At 48.5% G+C, this 22,436-nt stretch overlaps 1 protein-coding gene and 1 pseudogene across 4 annotated transcripts in view; one reads left to right on the forward strand and one right to left on the reverse strand.

The window, feature by feature from the left end:
* Positions 1–3,076: 3,076 nt before the first annotated feature.
* Positions 3,077–22,436, forward strand: part of Galnt15 (polypeptide N-acetylgalactosaminyltransferase 15) — a 40,400-nt gene continuing 21,040 nt past the window's right edge. For all 4 annotated transcript variants that reach the window (XM_036176724.1, XM_036176725.1, XM_036176727.1 and 1 more), the window contains exons 1-2: positions 3,077–4,290; positions 20,578–20,744. In XM_036176724.1, coding sequence (XP_036032617.1) covers positions 3,653–4,290; positions 20,578–20,744 — 805 coding nt within the window. In that variant the 5' untranslated portion in view covers positions 3,077–3,652. The remainder of the gene's footprint in view (positions 4,291–20,577; positions 20,745–22,436) is intronic.
* On the reverse strand, positions 11,115–18,851 carry LOC118576465 (annotated as a pseudogene).

A 22,436-nucleotide genomic window follows, 5' to 3' on the forward strand; every position in this document is an offset into this window, starting at 1 on the left:
TTGCCACATGGCTCATGTACCTTACATCTTCCTCCTCCTGGTGGCCAATACAGTATCTCCTCCTGCCTTCCTCTTAGTCCCACCTATACTTCCTTCCTGGCTACTGACCAATCAGTGTTTTATTTACCAATGAATCATCCATAGCAGGGAGGTCACAGGTTATTGGGGTGTGCCCTTGAGGGAGGTAATGGAACTCTGGCCCATCTTCTTCCTTCTCTTTTTTGTGCCTCTCCAGGAGGTGTGCAGTTTTCTTCTGCCATATTGTATTGTTTCAATACAGGCTCAAAGCACCTCTTGGAGAGGAGAAACTGAGTCAAAAGTAGAAACACTTCTACCTGAAAATTTAAAGCTAACGTTCTAAGATCAAAATCAAAACAGAAAATAATGATCAAGTTTACTTCAAGAATACCACAGTGGCAATTTACCCATATCATGGCTACATCTATAAAAAGAAATGCAGCTCATGGCACAGTCAGCTACCCTTCTCCAAACATTGGACCCAGAACCCAAGATCTCTTAGTATTTTCCATCCCTGTGACAGTTAATGTTAACTGTCAACTTGACCTACTTGGAATTGTCTGAAGAGCGAGAATCTCAATGTGGGACTGTCTATGTTGGGCAGGCCTGGGGAATGTCTGGGGAGATTGTCTTAATTCATTGATGTGGGAAGACCCGTGGTGGATGGCACCATTCCCTAGTCAGGGGTGCTGAACTTTGTAAGAGTGAAGAGATCTAGTTTAGCACAGGCAAGCAAACTTGTGTGTGTTCATTTCTCACCTGACTGTGGTATGATAGGACCATTTGAAGTTCTTGCCTTGATTTTCCTACCAAGATTGACTGTAACCTGGAACTATAAATTTAAATAAACTCCTTTCCCCCCTAAGCTGCGTTCTATTGTATTTTACCACAGCATCAGAAATGAAACTAGAATAATCCCTTCTCTCTGTTGTCTGGACATGCCCTCAGTGGACTCACACCTCAAACCAGATTCTCTCTGTTGTCAGGACACACCTTCAGTGGCCTCAGATCTCAGACTGGATCATCATCTCCATGTGGCTGAGTACACAGCATCACAGCTGCAAGGTGGCCCTCTCTGCTACCATCCAGGAAACTGAGTTGGCATGCATCCCACCGACACTTTATCTTCTCTTGGACATCTGCCAGACACTGCCAGTGTCTCCTATCCCCAGATAAGCCATTGCTATTCATCTCCCTCACCTGCTCCCTGCCTTCAGCACTCAGTTGATGACAACTTTAGTCTTCTATGTGGAACCCTTCTGATGACTTCTTGTGGAACCCTTCCTTGACTTGTCTCTCTCATATACCAGATTTATTAGTACACACTACAGGTTCTTTCTTAAAATCCATCTGTCATGTTCAGTTCTCATCATCTCTGCTGACATCACTTTGAGCTTCACCAGTCTCTGCCTCTATCCTTCATCATCTCAATCCAACAGGATTCAGTTAAAACCCAGGTCAGACTGTCTCCCTTCTTCCCACAGGCCTCCAAGGGTTCTCGTCTCTCTTAGAGGAAAAGCCAAGGTCTCTTCCATGCACTATGAAGATGTCCTTCCTCATTCTTCACCCCGGCTCTCTGTCGTCATCTGTAGTGACCGACCTTCTATCACCCCACTTCCCACCCTGCCTCACCTCCATGGTCTTCAGCTTCCATGATGCTCTACCTAGCGTCGTATTCACATCTCATGAATTGAAACATTCCCTAGGGGAAGGAGAGGTTCAGAAAAGAAGCAAAAGGTCACATGTCTGGGAAAGTAGAAACCTGGAAGATTCTCAGAGGCCCCTCCCCTGCTTTCTGGAGGACTCTTCTTGGGGAGGAGACTGGCCAGTAGAGCTGCAGAGATTTGCTGGACCCGATGAGCTGCCTGCATGTTGTACATAGAGCTCTGTGTTGCAGCTCTCATGAGCCATCACCCGTGCTGGGGTGTGCTTCTCGGGTGGTGCAGCTGCCTTTCTGCATTATCCCTGTCCCTGACCCATACTCCTGCTAGTGACCCCAGTAAAGACTCCTTGACCTGCCAAACTAGACTTTGGTGCAATCATTGCTTTGGTCAATTGTGGGTTCCTTTTCTAGGGTGAGTGGACATGTGCCTGTCACACAACCGTGTTCCATCTCCCATCTTTGCTTCCGTTCCATTGCCTCACCTCTGATTGCACTTCACCTCCCATCATGCTCCACCTCCTATCGTGGGCCATCTCCCATTGTTCCACCCCCAGTGATGTTCCACTTCCCATTGTACTACACTTCCCAGCATGCCCCACCTCACTTCTCATTATTCCGCCTCCCATCATGCTCCGCCCCCTGTTGCGTTCCACCTCCTGTTGCGTTCTGTCTCCTGTTGCTCCTCTCTCCTCGTGCTCCTTTCCCATCATGCTCCGTCACACCATGCTTGGCCTGTGCTATTCTGGCAACACTGGCTCTTTGCTGTTCCACATATCAGGCCTACTCCTTTTAGAACCTCACCTCTGATATTTCTTCTGCCCAGCTCTCTCCTCAGACAGATGCTGGCTCTTCCAGGAAAACTGGAGTGCACCTTAAGACTAATTTTCAGCCCCAGCCCATATTTCCCAACTCCCATCTCTATCTCACTTTTTTTCCCTTCTTGACCTTTGACATAGTCTGACCCACTGCATACTCTAATGAATCATCTCGTCATCTCCCTCATTGTCATAGAAGCTCCATGAGGTCTCAGCTTGACTTTCTTTGTGCTGTACTCCTGGTCCAGGGGACAGTTTGGGGCATACAGTAGCTGCTCATCATACGTGTGAGTTGAATGGAGTTTGCAGACTGAAAGAGCTTGAAGCACGCCTCACAGCCTCCAAGTGCTCTGCGGGACCCAGGTAGCAGGACTGACAAGAGCTCCCCAGCCCCCACTTCTAGAAAGGGAGGGCTAGTGGGCCTTAGGAAAGAGCACAACAGAGCTGGGACTTATGTGGGAGGCTGAAGGTACTGACAGACAGCTGGCTCCTGGCATCTGCGTCACCTTGGCAGCCTGTTGAGCCAGGAGGGAACTCTCCTTCCTGCTCCTCTGGGTGGGGAGAGGATGCCTCCCTGTGAATGAAGCTCAAGTCCGAACTCCTGGGAGGATGCTGTTTTTTTAACTGGCTCTTGGGGTGATGCTGTGTGGTTGTGCAAAGCCTGGAACAGTGAGGGCATTAGGACCAGGAGCCAGACGCATGTTTGGCTCCCATTGTATCTGGCAGAGGGTTCGTGCAGAGCTGGAGCTATGTGTGAAAGGAAATCAGGCAGTGCCTGCCGGCTTTACATCTGTTGATCTGACCTGACTCAAGTCGTCCAAAGGAGGGTGTCTGTCACCCTGGCTTGACGGAATCCCCAGCAACTCGCCCCAGACATCTCATAGAAGTTAACCATTCATGCAGAGGGGGGAAGAAACATGGGACTAACCACCAGAGCAGAGTGGACAAGAGCAGGCTGAGAAGGGAGCAAGCAATACGGCTGCCGACCACCGGGAGACCCTTTTCAGAAGACAATTAACAAAATCCAGAAAGGACCCTGGCTGGCCCGGCTCCCATGGCTTTCTGATTCCAAGGGAAGTGGATCTTACAAATGCTGTTGGCAAATGTCAGATGGGATAAAAGGAGCAGGTGACTGGAAAAAAGCCTCTCAACTGGAATGAACAGCCCAGGTTCAATGACAAGCTTGAAGGTACTTGGAGTACAACGAGGAAGCAGACCTGATCAGGACCTGTTGCTTTGGGCAAGCGGCTGCGACATGCTCCTAAGGAAGTGGCCCAGGAATGGATGTTGCAGGCTTCAGTTCCTCCTGCTCTTCCTGACACTGGGATGTGTCCTGATGATGGTGACCATGTTGCATCCTCCCCCACCCACCCTGCACCAGGCTGTCACAGCCCAGACTGGCAGACACAGTTCTGACACTGGGGATCCCCTGGTCTTTGGGGACTCCCAGGAATGGGTTCTGGAGGCTGAGGATGAGAGTGAGGAGTACAGCTTCTTGGATGGTCTGCCACCCTTTATCTCCCTGCAGGAGGATCAGTTGCTGGTGGCTGTGGCCTCACCCAGGGCTAGGAGGAATCAGAGCCAGGGCAGGAGACGAGGCAGCTACCAGTTCATCAAACACCCGAGCAGGAGGCAGGATGAGGAAGCCCCTGAGAGGGATTGGAGGTCTGAGGGGGATGGGGAGGAATCAGAAGAGGCACTGCCCCCACTCAGCATGAACTCAGATGGCCTCAACATGGCACTCAGTGCCCGCCTGCCCCTGAGGAGAGTCCTGCCTGAGGTGCGGCACCCAATGTAAGTAAGGCCCCTGCTTTCCCTTCTCTGGTCTAAGTGTATGATTCAGTGGTAGCAAAGTCAGGCATGCTGCCTCTCCTGTCCTTGGGACAGTGCTGCTTGAGAGTGGTTCCAAGGGCCCCATAAGCCTTGATGACGAAACACTAGAATCGAAGATTCTCAAATCCCATCTCAGACCTGCTCAGTCAGAAGCCTCAGATCCACAGATCTGCCCCTAACAAGTCCCGAAGGAGAGAAAATCTCACTTGTTGACTCTCTGCCCAGTCCTGGGTGGTTCTGTTCCCACCATAAGTCCCCCCTGGGTCACATGGCTTTAATAGGGAGATGGAAGCAGAAGTTCTTCAAGGCTTCTTCCACTTCTCCTGCTGGAAGTTTGATTTTTCACACTGGTTTATTATTAGTGTTTGCCTTTATCTGGGATCAAACATGCATCGAAAAAATGCAAGAAATGCTTATGTTCTTCTTGCTCTGTGCCTGGTTCTCATCTAAGCTTTCCATGTGCAGCCCCTAAAGTCCTAGAGAGTCCTCTGCCTTATGCTAGGTTAGCTCCATGCCTGGTTTGTACAGTGGAAAGTAAGGAATAGAGAGGCCCTGTGACTTGCCCGCTGTCACACAGCTGATAAGAGTCAAAGTCGAAATTTGAGTTCAGGCATGTAAGCACTGATTGGGCCTGAAGTCCCACTCTCTACCACCCTCCTCAGTCCCAACAAGAACAGAACAGTTCCCGTGCCCGAGAGGTCACATACTGACCACAGCTCAGGTTGCTGGGTGCCCCACCCCAGGAGTGGGAAGTGTATGTGACATGCAGATCTGTGGATAGCCACACCATGGAGAGCCACATAGACAGATGAGATTGCTTCCTCAAATTCAGAAGCAATATGGCTGGAAAGCTGAAATGGTCTAGGGCCCTGCCCTAGAAGCCATGGCTCTTTCCACAGCCCATTGAGCTTTCTGAAAAGCGAGCATATCTTCTACCCCTGGAAGCAAAAGGATACATGTGCAGTGACTGCCGAGAGCAGGACCCTGACTCTTTGGACCCTGGATCCCTTTCAGCCTGGCTGCTCAGCCACTGATCACCAGAGAGCACAGATCTCCTTAGGTTGTGTGTCCTGGAGCACTCGCCTGCCCATAGTCCCAGCTCTGCTGTGCTGACTTCACACCTTGGTTTAGAAGTTCTGCCCAGGAACCTGCCCACTCCAGTTTCAGGCTTGCTCTGATCTCACAGCTCCTCACAGCTCCTCACAGTACAGACACCAATAGCCATCAGCATGTCCATTTGGGCAGTGCTGGCTTCCCCACTGTGCTGAGAGTCTGCAGAAGGTCAACTGTGCCCTGCATGTCTCAGTATCTAGCACACACAACCTGGTACAGAAATGACCTCTGGATAAAGGAACAACTTTCCAGTTCTTTCCATGTGTATTTTCATTGGCTGAGAGCAAGAGTGAACATCTTTATTCTGTAAACCAGAAACATTGGCTCTGGCTTTGGGAATGTGTGTGCGACTCTGGTTTCCAGAGCACTCTGCATGTGCACACTTGTGGATGAACTGCATGTGTGCTTGTGCACATATGCACTGTGTTGAGTATGCATTATTCTGTGTATATTAAACAGATGAGTGTTGTGTGTAACACATGTGTATAGTAGTTTGGGGTTTGGTATATGCAGGTTGTGTATGTGGGTCATACCACTCATTGTAGGGCACAGGTGTGAGCTGTATTGGTATGGTGTAATGTGTGTATGCATGTTGTATTTGCTGATGTGTGTAGTACATACTTATGTGTAGTGTATCTCTTGTACATTGGAGCCTGTATTATGTGGAACTGTGTGTGTGTGTTTTGATGTGTGTTTGTCTTGTATGTGTTTATGTAGTGTATATTGTGCTGTGGGACTGTTTCATATGTATTACATACCTTTCTGGGTACAGTACCAGGGTATATATTGTATGAGTTGTAAGTATTGTATGTGTTGTATATGTGCTGTAATTGTACTGTATGTAGGACACATACAGTGCATGTGTTATGCATTTATTATGTAGTGCATGGATATGTTGTGTTTACAGTACAAAGTGGGTGCATTTTGTGGTCTGAGTGCCATACACAGGTGTAGATGTACTATGTATGGGATACATGAGTATATTGCATATACCTGTAGTCTATGCTGTGTGTTTGATGTGATGTGCACATGTACTGTGCCTCTATGCATATGTATACATTATGAAACAGTTTATTTTTCATGACATATGGAGCATGTGTGAGTTATATGTTACAAGTGTTTAACATATGTCTTATAAATGTTTCTTGCAATGGTCATGTGCTTGTGTTCAAGTGTGATGTTGTATTATGCTTGTAGTATGATGTGCATGTGTGAATGAGGAGTTGGTGGTACAAGCAGATACAGATATACCAGGTGGGTTTTATGTAAGCAAGCTTGTACACTTGCGTATATGTTGGGCAGACCACTCTGCTGGATGTTTCTTCCCTCCATGGTAACCAGTGTGTTTCAGCTGTCTGGGACCTGCCCCGTTTTAACACTGAGAGACTTACCAGTGTATTTCATTTGTCTGGGACCTGCCCCGTTTTTAACACTGAGAGACTTACCAGTGTGTTTCAGTTGTCTGGGACCTGCCCCCTTTTAACCCGGAGAGACTCTAATAGTCAAGAAACCTTTCCACCTCAAGTGAAACATATAGTTGGGATCTCTAGCCCATGGTTCTCACAGTTACCAGCTCTAAGCAGAGGTGAACATCGCCCTCTGCTGGTCTGCACCAGTGAGTGCAGTCAGTGCTGCCAGCTCGCATCTGCAATCAGACTTCAGGGCCCCACTACCTTCCTAGCCTTCCTGAAGGCTCCTGGATACTCAAGAGTCCCTGCAAAGCCAGGCACAGCCCCTATCCACTATCCAAGGTGGCGGTGCTCTCCTCCCCTTCACCTTCCAGTGGGTGGAAAGACAAGAAACCCTACATATTAAACATCTGTGTGCTGTGTGGGGACCTGAGCGTTCCTACCAGAGGCAGGAGACCTCTGCCTCTGGTGTCCTCTGTCCCACACTCCTCCAGTCTCCCAGCTTCCTGCAAGCTCCTAACCCAGGTGTGTTCTTCTAACCTTCACCCCGACCCCACACCACGCCGGCTTTTGTCAGTCCCCTTGCTAGGTTCCAGATCTCCTCTAGGAACATGGCTGGAGGCCAGTTTGCACAGGGGCATTCAAGGGAATTGCCGATAATGCAAGACTGAAATAGTAAAATATTAGAGTAAAAGGAACCAAAAGACAGGCTCTGGGGCCAGGCGTGATGGAACATGCCTGTGCCTCCAGCACTTGGCGAAAGGAGGTGAAGGCAGGAGCGTTGTGAGTTTGAGGACAGCCTGGGCTACACAGTGAGACCCTGCCTCAGAACAAGTGTCTCTGGAAAGAGAGGCAAAACTCTAGTGAGTTTTTAGTGAGCACTTAATACACACTAGAGACCTCAATAAGTGGGTTTACTTCCTTAATCAGCTTCACAGATCTGGGCAGTAGCTTTCATTTTACTACTGAGAAAGATCAAGATGTAGAAAGGTGAGTAGATTGGTGCCGTGTGACCTGACAGCCTGTTCGACGCCAAAGTCAAGCTCTTAACCATCGTGATAGACTCTGAGTCTGGCAATTTCCAGACCAGACCCGGGCAAGTCACCAAGGCTGCAAGCATTTAAGTTTGCCAATCCTCAAGCCAGCCACCTCCTACGGCCCCTGAGTACACTTAGGTGGGTGACTACCACAGCATCCCCAGTAGTACCTAGGAGCTGAAGGAGCCCAGCATCTCATCCTAGGACACTAGAGGGCTGGATACAACCTACAAAATGCCCACCTGGCTTAATACTTAATATTTATGGTGCCATCCAATCACTCAGAAGGCTTGTTGAAGTTACAAGTTCAGACATCCTCCATGGCTCCTGGGCACTCCAGCTGCTCTGAAGATACATCCATTTTCAAAAAGCCCTTGTGAATACCCTGCTGAGGGGAGAAGCCAGACACAGAGACCCCCAAGACAACATCCATGGTGGAGGTGTGAACTGTACTTTATATGCTTTATAGGACAGTTCAGACTCACTGTGAGGGCTGCACTATGGGGAGGGGACACACACACAAATCAGAATACACAGACAAAATAAAGAGAAAGACCCTTGATGGGAGTCAGGAGCTGAGGCAAGGGGTTAGCTAAACCCTGAAGCTGCTGTCACTGAGGGCCAAGGGTCACGAACGTCCTGCTCACTGGTGTCCCACAGCACTGACAGCTTGCAAAGCTCTCCTAGTTCCCCTGCCCCACCCTTCTTTGATTGCCCTGGCCTCCAATGTAGACAAGGAGGGGCCAAGATCAAAGAGGCTCGCAGGGAGGGAGTGTATTGGATCTCAGAGTCCAGGCTAGCCGCTCTGCTGCTCTATGTAATACTTGTGCTGCCTTCCCAGCTCCCAGAAGGCTTATTGAAATACAGGTTCAGGCATCCTCCATGGGCTCCTGAGCACTGCAGCTGCTCTGAGATGCTACAGGGAACTCTGTTCAAAGTCAACTCTCTGGGCCAGGTGGGCCAGAGCAGGGATCCTCTAACTTCAACACGCCTGTGAACATACAGCAATGTGTTGACAGGCAGAGCTGGATTCAAGAGGCCGGGGCTGCAGCCTGAGATGTTAAGCTCCAGTGGTCCACAGGCCCTACTTTCAGCAGCCAGGGGTCACACCATCGAGTCCCAACTATGTGCATGGCTGGTTCACCCACCATGTATTAAAACACAGAAATTTGGACTCTGTGCTGACCTCCTATTTGATCCATCCAAGGGAGGTGGTCTAGCATACAGCTAGGCTGAAAAACCAGGGCTTTGTCACACCAGTGTCCCCAGCTTTGAAAGCCAGAGGGGAGCTGGGGAGGAATCTCTTTGCCTGAGCCAGGATCAGAGCAGGGAAGGGAAGCATTTGGTGGTAGCTGTGTTGTCAAGCAGAAAGCAGTACAATTTACAGGGTTCATTCAGTTCCCTGTGATGCCCGGGGCCTGCCAGGCAGTGAGTCACTGGATGACTCCTTGTTCATCCTGAGTTCAACAGCCTGACCTGTAAGAGGAAAAGGAGCTGTGGCTGACAGCATCAGTCAGTCAGAAGGCAATCTGAGAAGCAGAGAGAGGGGAAGCAGGACTAGGCAGGGACCCAGCTTCCCCATTCCCACTGAAATGGAGGGACAAGACCCAACATCATCAGCAAATTTCTGCACCTTGGCCTAGCTGGCCACGTCGTGAAGGCAATCCACAAGCACCATGCTTCTAGCCCTTGAGGCTCACGTGGTGTGGCCATGGGGGACAGTGCTTCCTCTGATCCCTCCCCTGTCATATGGCAGAAACATCTCCATATAAGCCATGGTTCCAAAGTGCTTGGTGCTGGTGTGAGAGAGGCTTGCTCTATGCTGCCAACATTCCAGCTGGCCATGGGGATCTGAGGAGAGGAGGTCAGTCTGCACATTGTTCCCTTTCTTTTTTTTATTGTTGTTGTTTTGTTTTGTTTTGTCTCTGAGACAGGGTTTCTCCGTGTAGCCTTGGCTGTCCTGGAACTCACTCTGTAGACCAGGCTGGCCCCAAACTCAGAGATCCACCTGCCTCTGCCTCCCGAGTGCTGGGGTTAAAGGTAAGTGCCACCACCACTAGCCTATGTTCCCTTTAATTTCTAAGGAGGGGTTTTACACCAGTGTTAGGTACCTGGTACTACTCCCAGTGGGGTCCCTAGACCTGCAACATCAATCCTGCAGACTCCAGGGCCCCACTCAGACCAGTGGGATGAAAATCTCTACTTTAACATGATTCCTGGGGTGTTTATACTCGTGTTAAAGTTTGATGCTCGGCACATAGCTCAGTGGAAGGGCACTTGCCTAGCCCATGCGTGGTCCAAGAATCAACCCCCAGTACTGGGGGCAGGGATGTGAGGGCTGGAGAGATAGCTCAGAGGTTAAGTCTGCACTGTTCTTGCAGACAATTTGAGTTTGGTTCCCAGTATCCATGCCATGTAGTTCACAGCTGCCTATAAATCCATCTCCAGAGGAGCCAATGCCCTCTTCTGACCTCTGCAGGCACCTGTATGCACACACACACACACACACACACACACACACACACACACACACACAAGCACGTGCACATGAGCGCACTTTTTTATAATTTTTTTTCATCTGTCAATGAGAAAGCAGACAAGTACCAGACTTCTATTTCAGTTGTATTTGATAACTCCTCAGTTTAATTCACAATCTTTTCCGACATATATCCATATGATTTGAGGTCACTTTTCTGAAAATGCACTAAAATTACTTATGCTTGCCTGCAGCTTTTTAAAATGCTGATGAAGGAATATTTAAATGTGTGTTCTCAGGGTGTTAAATGGGGGATGCTAGAAATGAAGTTACGTCACAACAAGAACCTAGGTTAGAAGGCATGAGGCAAGTAGAGGGCCCCTCTGGCTGTGGCCACACGCACACTCCAGTTAGACCAGACTCTCCAGGTTTTTCTGTGCTCACAGGCTGACATGGCCCTGTAGATCAACCTTGCTTTATTGTGTTCTATCTTGTTCCATATTTGCTTGTTTCACCGTTTCATAATTAGAGAAAAGTGAGAGGTCTAATTAGTCTAAGAATGCTTAGCCATACCTCAAACCATCTTACTCAAATACTTTTATCCTTCTGAATGTATATCTAACTTCCACCTACAATTATTTTTAAAAAATATACGGTAAGTCAGCTGAAAGACAGGTGGAGCATGGGCTAAGGATTGCCACCATCCTTGGGCATGGTGAGTGAGTTGCCAGTGGTGGTGGGCAGGACCAGCTAGTGGGTCTTCCATAGGAAGGTTTGCAGGGCCTGAAGCATTGCTGGTCCACCAGCTCAGAAGTCAGTCATTACCATTACAGGGATCTCCAACAATGAGTTGTTTCTGTGGCTCATAGCTCCCAAGTAGCACAATGTTAGGGCTCCAGTTTTTAACTTGATTGTTTTTTCTGTTCAGATCTCTTGGATTATTTTCATCCATACATAGCATATAATAACCAGATGTGGCAAAGTCTTCTCTCATAATCTGCCATGCAATGTGGGCTCACTGGGGTCCATGTTTTCTCACACAGCTCTGCCCTCGATAATCAGGGGGTTCCCGCTTCACAGGTAGATGTAGCTGCATTTTCTATCCTCCAATTATCTGAAACATTTCCATCAGTTACTCATTTTCTGAAAACTGCCTCTGCAATGGGCAACTACCAAATGTCACCGAGGCACATGAATAGTACTGACTTAGACCCAACCCTGGAGCCCAGTGTCCTCGGCAGCACATACAACTTTTTTTTTAATGTGTGAAACCCTGATGAGTCTCCAATAGGATTGGCTGGAACTCACCTTCTGAGTGATTCTAATATGTGAGCAGCCAAGAGCATTTACAAAGTCCTCTTAGGTATAAAGACAGAGATGCTCACTTTATTTAAGGGAGTGGCCTTAGATTAGTCTACAGTAAGGATGTGAGGGATGGACAAGACTGGAGAGCAGGGACATATTAGAGACTCCCAATCCACTGCCAAGGATCTGGGTTTCCTGACACCCCAGAAATAGGCATTCTGACTCCTGTCCAACTCCTTTGCTCTGTCTCTTTGCCTGCTACTGTCCTGCAATTACAGCTGCGGCCCAGGGCTTCCATGTCACTCAAGAGTCTGCCTGAAATGCAAGGCTTCAGGGGCCCATGCAGACATAATGTGACCCTACATTTAACAAGATCCCATTGATTGTGGTGCCCAGTGGTATCAGAGCTCTCTGAGCTAGCTCTCCCAGGGTGTTCCACTTCTTCAGAGACCTCCTCTCGATGGCTGGTTTTCTCTGAACTTCTGAGGAGCAAACTCTTTGGATAAACATTCTGGAAGGTTTGTCTGGATGTTGTCCAGGGAAGGCTGGCCCTGGAAGATAGAAATGTTGCTTTAGGACACTTCTTGGGTCTCTGATCAGGGTTCAGACCCATGACTCCCATTTGGTGCCCATCTGTGATCCAGAGCAAGGAGCCAGGGTCAGAGGTGACAAGGGACACCATGGAGTCCCTGGGAAAGGGTGCTGCTGCCTCAAGAGTGTGTGCCTTGGTGGAAAATGGCAGGGGGCAGAGACAGCCTACTCTGTAGACTGCCTTTTCCATGTACCTGTCCATCTGTGAGCATCTGGGCCACTCTCCTGAGGGTTGCTATTCCCACCAATTACCCACAGGCAAGATACAATGTTAGGATTTTTTTTTTTTTCATGATGCTGGAGTTGCTTTATGATACTAACCCCCTGTCAGTTCACACTGTGTATTCCTTGAGAACAAGAACAGAGTCTTCCTTCACTCTTTGGACAATCCCATTTTTTAGATTTATTTATTTTATGTCTGTGTTTGCCTATGTGCATGTATGTGCACCATATATTTGCTTGACGTGTACCTGAGGAGGCCAGACGTGGGCATCAGATCCCCTGGAGCTGGAGCCAGATATTGGGGTAAATGCTAAAAGATCAGAGAGACAAAGGAAAAAGCCACTAGAGAAACTTCTCATCACTACCAAATCCTCAGGTCAAATGGAAGATGCTATCTCCATGAATCCTCTGACTGAAAGCCCTTGAGTCCCCAGCTGAAAGTGTCTAGTTCCTGACTCCTCACACCTTACATGCCTTTCTCTGCCCAGCCATTCCACTTCCTTCCTAGTGCTGGGATTAATGGTGTGTGTGCTTCCCAAATACTGGTAGCAAAGGCATGAGATCTCAAGTGCTGGGATTACAGGTGTGTGACTTTCCGAGTACTGGGATTAAAGGTGTGTGTCACCACTGCCTGGCTCTGTTTCTCTCCTAGATGAAATCAATCTCATGTAGTCCAGGTGGTTTTGAACTCAGAGAGATCCAGATGGTGCTAGGATTAAAGATGTGTACCACCACTGCCTGGCCTCTATGTTTAATCTGGTGGCTTGTTCTGTTCTCTGATCTTCAGGCAAATTTTATTAGGGTACACAGTATATCACCTCATATGTGGATGCTGGGAACCAAACCTGGGTTTTCTGCAGTCACGAGTGCTCTTATGTGTAGAGCCATTTCTCGTGACCCCCCTGAAAATATATTATTTAATAGCTATTACAAGTAAGAAGAGGAGCAGGACCAGCCCTAGCCCTACCGCCAGAGTTCTTCATACACTGAAGGACACAGACTGTCAACTGGGGTTTGGAGAGGTGAGAGGTGAAACCTAATGTGGACTTCCGCTGCTTCAGTGGGAGCAGGGAATCAATCAGTAATGCCAACACAGCTTTAGGAAACTAACAAAAAGCTTTCTACCCTGGCCAGGCAATGTGGGTGGGAGGAGGCTAGTGCTCCAGCCAGGCCATCTGGTACAATGCAGTGACTCAGCCTCTTCAGAACCACCATCCAAATGTGTTTGCCAAGTTCACAGGGGACTTGGAACAGCAGGGAGAGGAGGAATGCACCGGAATCTGGTCCTAAGATCTTAGAGTGTGATACAGACAGTGAGCATGCGCTGAAATGCTCCTTGGCATGGGAACTGTCCCTTTGCATTCAGGCCATACTCCTGACCTGGAGAAAGGTGGTGTCCCTGGGCTGGCTAATTGGTGATGTCAGCAGCAAAGGCAGGCTCCAAACCGGAGTCAGCTCGAGTCTAAAGTCCTCTGTTTAGGCTGTCCCAGCGCTCCACTCAGAAGGTGAACCAGTGTTAACAGGGGTGGACACTTAAAAATTGAGTTAGTAAGATAACTGACAGATAGTAGATGGAAATTCTAAAGTCCCACCATTTAATAATAACAGCACACATGTTTTTCAAGGCCTCAGCATGAGGACCTGGTCATCTTCAAAATCCCAAGGTCTTTGCAACTTACTCCCTCACTAACAAACTGAATAAGGTTGAGCCACAGACATGGCAAAAATGACTTGTGGCACATTCCACACAGGTGTTTCAGGAGGCAAAGTGACCTACTGGCCCGGGATCTCTTGCAGGATCCATCTGTTGTTCAATGGCCTTATTAGTTCCTTTGATTTGAAAATGACTCAGAAAAGATACCTTTCAAAATTCAAAATTGTTGTTATTGTACATGTTTGGTAAGGTAAGTTAAGTATAGATGAAGTTTGTATTTTGGGATATGTTTCCTCAGTTCCAGGCCCATGAGTCCCTTCCCCTGCCTGGTCCCTTTTGGAGATGCGGCACCTGCTGTGAAGGACCTGCTCTACTTCATCCTGTCTGCACTGTCCTCTCCACTCTTCACACCGACCCCCCTCGGGTCATCCTGTCTGCACTGTCCTCTCCACTCTTCACACCCCCCCTCAGGTCATCTTGTCTGCACTGTCCTCTCCACTCTTCACACCCCCCCTCGGGTCATCCTGTCTGCACTGTCCTCTCCACTCTTCACACCCCCCCTCGGGTCATCCTGTCTGCACTGTCCTCTCCACTCTTCACACCCCCCCTCAGGTCATCCTGTCTGCACTGTCCTCTCCACTCTTCACACTCCCCCCCCCCCCCCCCCCCCCGGTCATCCTGTCTGCACTGTCCTCTCCACTCTTCACACAGCCCCCCCCCCCCCTGGGTCATCCTATCTGCACTGTCCTCTCCACTCTTCACACCCATCCCTCTCGGGTCTCCTTTGGCATTTGTATAGCTCTTGCATATTGGTTTGATTTTCTATGTGATTGGATATAAACTCCATGGTGTTAGAAGACCCAACACAGGATGTTTTGGTGAGGGTCCTGGGAAGCTGTGGCAGAGCTTGGGATGAGGTGCTGAGCAGAGTAGGCTGCCAGGGCAGGCTGTGTCTTCCAGGTGACTCTCGAGGGCAGCCGGAGTTTGGGCCTGCTGGGGAGTTCTGAAAGATGGTGCAGTGCATGGCTCTGGAGATGTCGCCCTCCACTTTTAGGACTGAGGCTGCTGGGACAAACACCCCAACTCTTAGAGAGTGAAAGAGGTGTCAAGGGCAGATATTGCCCACACATGGAAAGTTCTTCTCTCAAGCCAGGATGGTTAGGACAACTGGACAACTGGATAACTCAGATGTTACAGAATGGCGGCTATGGGTCACATCCCGACAGAGAAGTGCTTATTTGGGAGGGAGAGAGAGAGAGAGAGAGAGAGAGAGAGAGAGAATATAACACACTGGCGATTAACTCATGATCCCCCCGGCTCAGCCTCCCAGGAGGGAGGATTACAGGTGTGCAGTGCCACACCTGATGGACTGCACACTCAGTCTTTAAGACTCAGGAGAGACACAGAAACAATTCGTGCATCTGACATTTTCTGAAAATCAGGGAGGTCTTGGAAGAGCAGGATGGATTTCTTCTGGTTAACAGCAGCCCCTTTGAGGGTAGGGAAATAGGATCTGGGTCATTGCTGTTCTGGCTGTCTGTTAGCCCATGAACAGGAGTTAGAGCACCTGGGGCAGTTGGCCTAAATAAGCTTTAAATTTTTTTTTAAACCCTGGTTTTTAGAGAACTTTGGGGGTCTTAAGGCTCAGTATTCTCTGGGCACAGCACCTGCTAGTGTTGGGCAGTCAACAGCCCAGTGGTGAGGACTAGGACTGAATGGATAGGGCACAGGGAAATGCCTGTGCTTATTTCCAGAACTCCGCATCAGTCCTGCTGTGTTGCAAGACTCAGAGGGAGCCGAGCACAGCTAGTACAGTTACCTGGGTGACGAACTTAGGTGATGCTCAGCTGGCTAGCAAAATCTGTGGTCAAAGCACAGAGTGAGTGGTCTCTTTGCTTAAATGCTTCACACAGCCCTCTAATAGATTTCTAGTATCCTCACTGTGCAGGGGAAATGAGCCTCAAGGAGTTTCCAGACCCATGAGAGACTTGCAGAAAATGAGCATTTTCTGAGCTCTTACGAACTATGCACTTATATGCACTGGCTCCTTCCCATAGCCCCATTTCACAGATGAAGAAGTTGAAGTTATGTATATTGCATGCTCAGGAAGAACTAATGAATCAAAAGAATTGTGAAAAAGGGAGGTGAGGGATGAATTACTAAAAAGTAACTGCTGACTTAGAAACTATTGAAGGAAGGGCGGTCCTCAGAGATTTCAAGTACTTTTCCAAATCTCAGACGGGACTGTCCAGGGTTTGAGTGTGGTAGGCGTTCTTGGTCTCCTCTCTGTTTGCTATACTGGAATAAACTTCTAAGATGCCCTCAGCCAAGAGCCTTGGAGCAAGGTGAGTGAAAGTGTTGTCTGGCTGGCTTCAGGGTGTGTCACACTCTATCTGCTGCACTGCCAGTCATGGGCGTAGTGAGGGCTCTGCCTGATGCCCACTTGTGGATGACGCCCATCTCTAGGACCACAGAGACCCATAAGCCCATGCAAACGTCACACACATTTGATACCTCTTTTGTCTGTCCACCGTGTGTGGGAGCTGCACAGTTTGCGTCATCCCCACCCCCTCCTCCAGACTCTTTGCCCACCAGGAGCAAATTAATAGATTCCTGCTCCTAAAACAGTTTAACATGCTCTGAGCCACAGGGCTTTGCCAGCTCTTAAGTCACAGTATTTGGTTCAATACTGTACTGATGGGCATGTTGAGGGTGCGGGGCCTGGGCACACACCATAGGCAGAGCCACTCCAAGTTCTGCTGGCCATTCCTGATACATTCAAACATTCCATGGTGGTCTTCTGGCTTCCTATTACTTGAAGAGGTGGTCCACATGGCCTGTGTGACTCCTAAAGGTCATGAGGGCTTCTCCCTGGGAGAGGAGGTAGGTCCTGTCCACACTTCTGCATGTGTGGGGTCCTATACTCTTTGTCCATCAAACCCACAGAATCCTTGTCAGCCTGTATGGTATAGCTACGCATACTGCTCATCCATCTCCTCCCCATTTCTCTCAGTGTGAAAGGAAAACACACTTACACCTAGTCATCAAATTTGATGTTGAAATTTCTGCTCCTTGGATTGTCCACCTGCTGAAAAGGGACCCTAAAGAATCAAGAACAAAAGCCAGGTGGTCGTGGCACACGCCTTTCATCCTGGCACTTAGGAGGCAGAGGCAGGTGGATCTCTGTGAGTTCGAGGCCAGCCTGGTCTACAGAGCGAGTTCGAGGACAGTTAGAGCTATAGAGTGAGACCCTGTCTCAAAACAAACCAGAACAAGAATCAAGAACGGTACGTTCCAAGACCAAAAGGGCCTTCGTGACTCCTCTTACAGCTGAGGCACGTCCGGAGATGATGAATGGCAGCAGCAATCCATGTTTCCCTAGGGCTTTATGAGGGCCATTTAACCTGACCGTGACCTTTGCAAGTGGGGTTGTCGTCCCCATTAGGAGACCATTAGAATCTAAAACAAGTGACAAGTCCAGGTCATCTGCACAGCTGGTGAGTGACAGAGACTTCTGTGCTACAGAGAATGTTCTGGGAGGTCAAAGAGAAGTCAGAGGCCTGACAGTCCAGCTCTCTCATAGCTCACAACTGTGGAATCCACAGCAACAGTTGTCTAAAAGAGGCTAGAACTGAAAGGCTGCCTTCTCCAAAGGGGTCGCTACTGAGTGCCTGGCTTGATGCTAAGCACTTACAGGACTTGTTCCTCCCAAAAGCTCTAGAATGACATCTGTGGGCATTCCCATCATGAGGAGAAGAGAAAGCCAACATGGAAGCAGTCAGTGAGTGTTTATATGCTGCAGAGCACTGGTTAAAATAGCAGTATTTGTTCAGGTGGTGGTAGTGCACACCTTTAATTTCAGCTCTCAGCAGGCAGAGTCAGGTGGATTTCAGTTCAAGGCCATCCTGCTCTACAGAACAAGTTCCAGGACAGTCAAAAACAAAAACAAACAAACAAACAAACAAACATAGCAATATTCAAGAACAACCATGGTGATCCACACTACAATCCTACCTCTGGGTAGGCTGAAGCAAGAGCCCTGGGGCTTCAAGACTAGCCTAAGCTGCATAGTAAGGCCTATTTTTAATAAACAAACAAACAAACAAACAAATAAATAAATAAATAAATAGATGAGGGCTAGAGATGGAGCTCAGTGGTGGAGCACTTACCTGAGTAAGTGAGCTCGATGCAGCACTGACAAATTAAATGATAAATACACACATAAACAGTGGCTTACAAAACTGATGATAGTACATTCATGCTCATATTTGTCACACTAGGTTCAAAGAGTAGAAATTTCTCCTAATTTTTAAAATGAGGAAACTGATGCTTTCAAGCATTGAGCAAGGCCAGCACAATGGTGTAGCAGCTAAGGACACTTGCTGCCAGGTTCAGTCCCTGGAACCTACATGGTAGAAGGAGAGGACTATCTCCAGCAGGTTGTTCTCTGATCTCCACAAATGCACACCATGCATATGCACACAGACACAGACACAGACACAGACAGACAGACAGACAGACAGACAGACAGACACACACACACACACACACACACACACACACACTGTAAAACCCTACACATACTGGATACAGTGGTTACTTTTCTCATCTCTATGACTGACTATCTAACAGAAGCACTATAAGGAAGAGGAACTTATCTGAGTTTATTTTGGCTCATGCTGGAAAGACATGGGGGCTGGAACAGCTTACTCCATGGCTCCCACACAGTGCTGGTTTCTCACATGGTACTGACTAGCAAACAATGTATAGCCCTCAATCCTACCCCTAACGGCCTGCTACCTCTGTGGCTAGGTCCTGGAGCCCTGTTACTTACCAGCTATAGAAAGGACTCTCAAAACCCGGAAGGGAAGGCAGTTCCCTCTGGATATTTTATTTTAGCATTATTTTGTTTACCTTGAGGATTATTTTGTTTATCTTGGGGATGATTTCAAAACTGATAATAGAGCATCAAAACTTACAAAACTGGTAATTTATGCTCATGTATTTCTTTTTCATACCAGGCTTACCTGTACAATGCTTGCGACTTCTTGGGAGTCTTAAATTATCACAAAATAAAAAAATATAAACTAAACCAGATCTGTGACTTCTCAGATAGTTATCGTTACATTAAGCATCAGCCTTTTTTCTAACCTTGGCTGTTAGGAATCTCTAAATCAAACTTCACAGTCATTCTAGAAAACCTTATGGCTTATGAATATACATTCTTCTGTTTCCCTGGCTTGTCTCCTGTGTCTTAATGCCATTCATTGTACTTTGTTTTCAGTCCTGGGGTTGGAATTCAGGGCCTTGCACACACCAGACAAGAACCCTAAACTGAGATACATCTCCAGTCCTGTTGTATGTATTTCTTGTAAGAGGCTTAAAAAACTTTGTGGAAAGAAATTCATTAACTAACAAATTGTCTCTCGGTTTTATCTTTTAATTACACTTTTTATTTATGGTGGGGCACAAGGGTGTGCCCAAACACGTGTAGAAGGCAGAAGACAATGTGAGGAGTTGGTTCTCTCCTTCCACCATGTAGATCTCGGGGATCAAACTCAGGTCTTGATCAAACTTGAGTCCTCAGACTTGGGCAAGGCTAGCCCTTTACCTGTTAGACCATCTCACCCCACCCCCACTCTCCTGCAGGTTTATGGGGTCTGAAGCACTTTCTCAGAGCCAATGTCTCTCTACTGGTCACCACTGCTCCCCTGCCCACTAAAAGCCTCTGCCCTGGTGAGGAAGGGACCAGGCAGAGGACATTCAGCTGGACTGTGGGACTGTGTCCCTCAGACAGGGCCAGGGCCAGACTGGTGGCTCTGATGTCCCTCTGAGGAGGGACCCAGAAAGAAATTTCATTTCAGGAGGGTCCTTTTGTGATGTGCTGCAATAGACCTGTTACCACAGTTCCTCCACAATGGACTCCATGACAGCAAGTCAGACAGTTGCTGAGCCCCTATTCCCCTACAGGGTGTAGGCAAAAGAATGGGTCAGAGTTTCCAGCCAGGGATGGCTGAAGCAGAAATGACCTAGGAATTCTGAAGGCAAGGTGTCTCAGATTCTGTCCTGTAGCCTGACCCCCTTGCTGAGCTTCAGGTCCCTCACCTGAGATGGTGACATTGTCATTCACTCCCACTGTTCACACAGTTGAGGGGCATCATCTCGGTGAATGTTACCAGCTTGCTTGCTTCTGGTACAAAGAACTTGCTGGGTTCAGCAGAGCAGAGTTCTTGTGATCTGAAGGAAGAGAGTTAGAAGGTGCTGCTGTAGAGTGTGTTAGGATCTCTGTGTGGGTACCTGAAGAAATCCCAGGAGAGCCACTAAATTGGAAGGACGCTGTGGTTGTAGTGACTCGGCCAGGCTTGAGGAAGGAGGGGTGTGGGGTGCTGGTTTCTCTGCAGCATCTCCTCCTGAAGGCTCCCTAATACCCCTCCCTTGCAGGTGTCTGCAGCAGCGTCCTGCAAGTGGCCTGCCTAGGGTCAGCATCATCCTGTGCTTCCATGACGAGGCCTGGCCCACGCTCTTGAGAACCGTGCACAGCATCCTGGACACAGCACCCAGGGCCTTGCTGCAGGAGATCATCCTTGTAGATGACCTCAGCCAGCGAGGTAACTGAAGTTGGCACCTGGATCACTGGGAGGGGCTGGCCTTGGACCAGAAGGGAAGAGGGAAGGACAGTGGGAGGGGGAGGTCGAGGCCCTAGGCAAGGTTCAGATGCAGAGCTTTGGATGAAGAGGGAACAGTGTGAGTAGTTCATACCTGAAGGACCCCAGAGGAGACCAGTGAGGCAACAAGGAAGGGACAATGGAGGAATCATCAAACAAGGAAGAGCCCTGGGACAGGGAACTCCCAGGGCAGGGTAAACCCAAGAGGCCTCTAGGGAGGGTCACTTTGGTCTGATTCTGTTAGGGTTCTCTTCCCTAGGCTCCAACCCCCACACACCCTATTAGCCTCTCCCGAAGATGCAGTGTCTAAAGAAGGTGGTCTTGACATGGGTGCTCACTGCCTCCTGGGTGCTGAGCAAAACCTACCTACAGTCCAGATGGGGAACTGAGGACCAAAGATGAGAAATGACCAGAGCTGAGTCATGCTAAGTGAGGCAGAGTTGGGCCCAGAGTCCAGACTGTAGGGTGTGCTTGGGTGCTGCCTGGGGCAGGAAGCTCAGGACAAGAAAAAACATCAAGAGAAGGCAGCGACAGAGAAGCCCTGGCCTGAACCCCAAGTGAGTGGCACTCAGACTTCAGTTTCCTGAACTCCAAAGGCAGACTTGTTAAAACACGAATGTGGCTGTGTGGTGGAAGTGGGAAACTGTAGTCCAAGCTACCGAGGAAGCTGATTCAGGAGGTTCACAAGTTTGAGAAAGCCAGCCTGTACTATAGATGGAGTTCAATGACAGCTTGGGCAATTTAAAAAGAATTTCTATAAAATGTTTTATAAATATGAGCCAGGTGTGGTAGCTCACACCTTGAATCCCAGCACTCTGGAGGCAGAGACAATCAGACCTCTGTGAGTTCAAAGCCAGCCTGGGCTACACATTGAGACCTCTAACGAACATGCCAAACCTGATGGGCAAAAGCCCACGAAGCCTTAGTAGTCCACAAAGAACTATAGGCAATGGAGGAGAACTGGGAGCTGGAGAGACTGTCCTCTGCAGGGAACAGTTCATCAACTGGCCAGACAGTGCCAGTCAGCCCTGAAACATACATTCAAATAACACTAGATAGATTCAACAGGTTGTATTTAGAAATATATATGTATGTACAGATATATATATGTATGCAACAACAATTAGTGAAATAAGAGGCTGTAAATTTGAAGGAGGATGGGAAGGGATACATGGGAGGGTCTAGGGGGAGAAAATGGAAGGGAGAAATGTTGTAATTAAATTATAGTTTCAAAAAGAAAACAAACAAACAAACAAACAAAGGGCTGTGTTACAGGTTAGTAGTAGAGCACTTGCCTATTTTGTGTGAAGCCCTGGGTTCCACCCCCAGTACCTTCACCGGATCACCCCGGAGTCTCTAGATCTGGGTTGTGCCCAGGTATCCATAGTTCTAACAAGCTGCCAGGCGAAGTGATTCCATCATCCGAGGGCCCACATTTGTGTAACTCCTGATCTTTCTTTCCTCGGGGGTCAAAGTCCTCCATTCTTCCTCACCTCAATGACATTTAGCAGCCCCACTGGCTACAAGGGGAAGCAGAGGCATTGGGCACAAAACTGAGCCCTGCTGAGGTCCTCACAGCCCTTCTCTAACAGAGGATGGGAGGGAGGGGTGGAGCCTCTGTTAGTGCCTTCTGAG

This window comes from Onychomys torridus, unplaced genomic scaffold (assembly GCF_903995425.1).
Source record: "Onychomys torridus unplaced genomic scaffold, mOncTor1.1, whole genome shotgun sequence".
Classification (NCBI taxonomy): domain Eukaryota; kingdom Metazoa; phylum Chordata; class Mammalia; order Rodentia; family Cricetidae; genus Onychomys; species Onychomys torridus.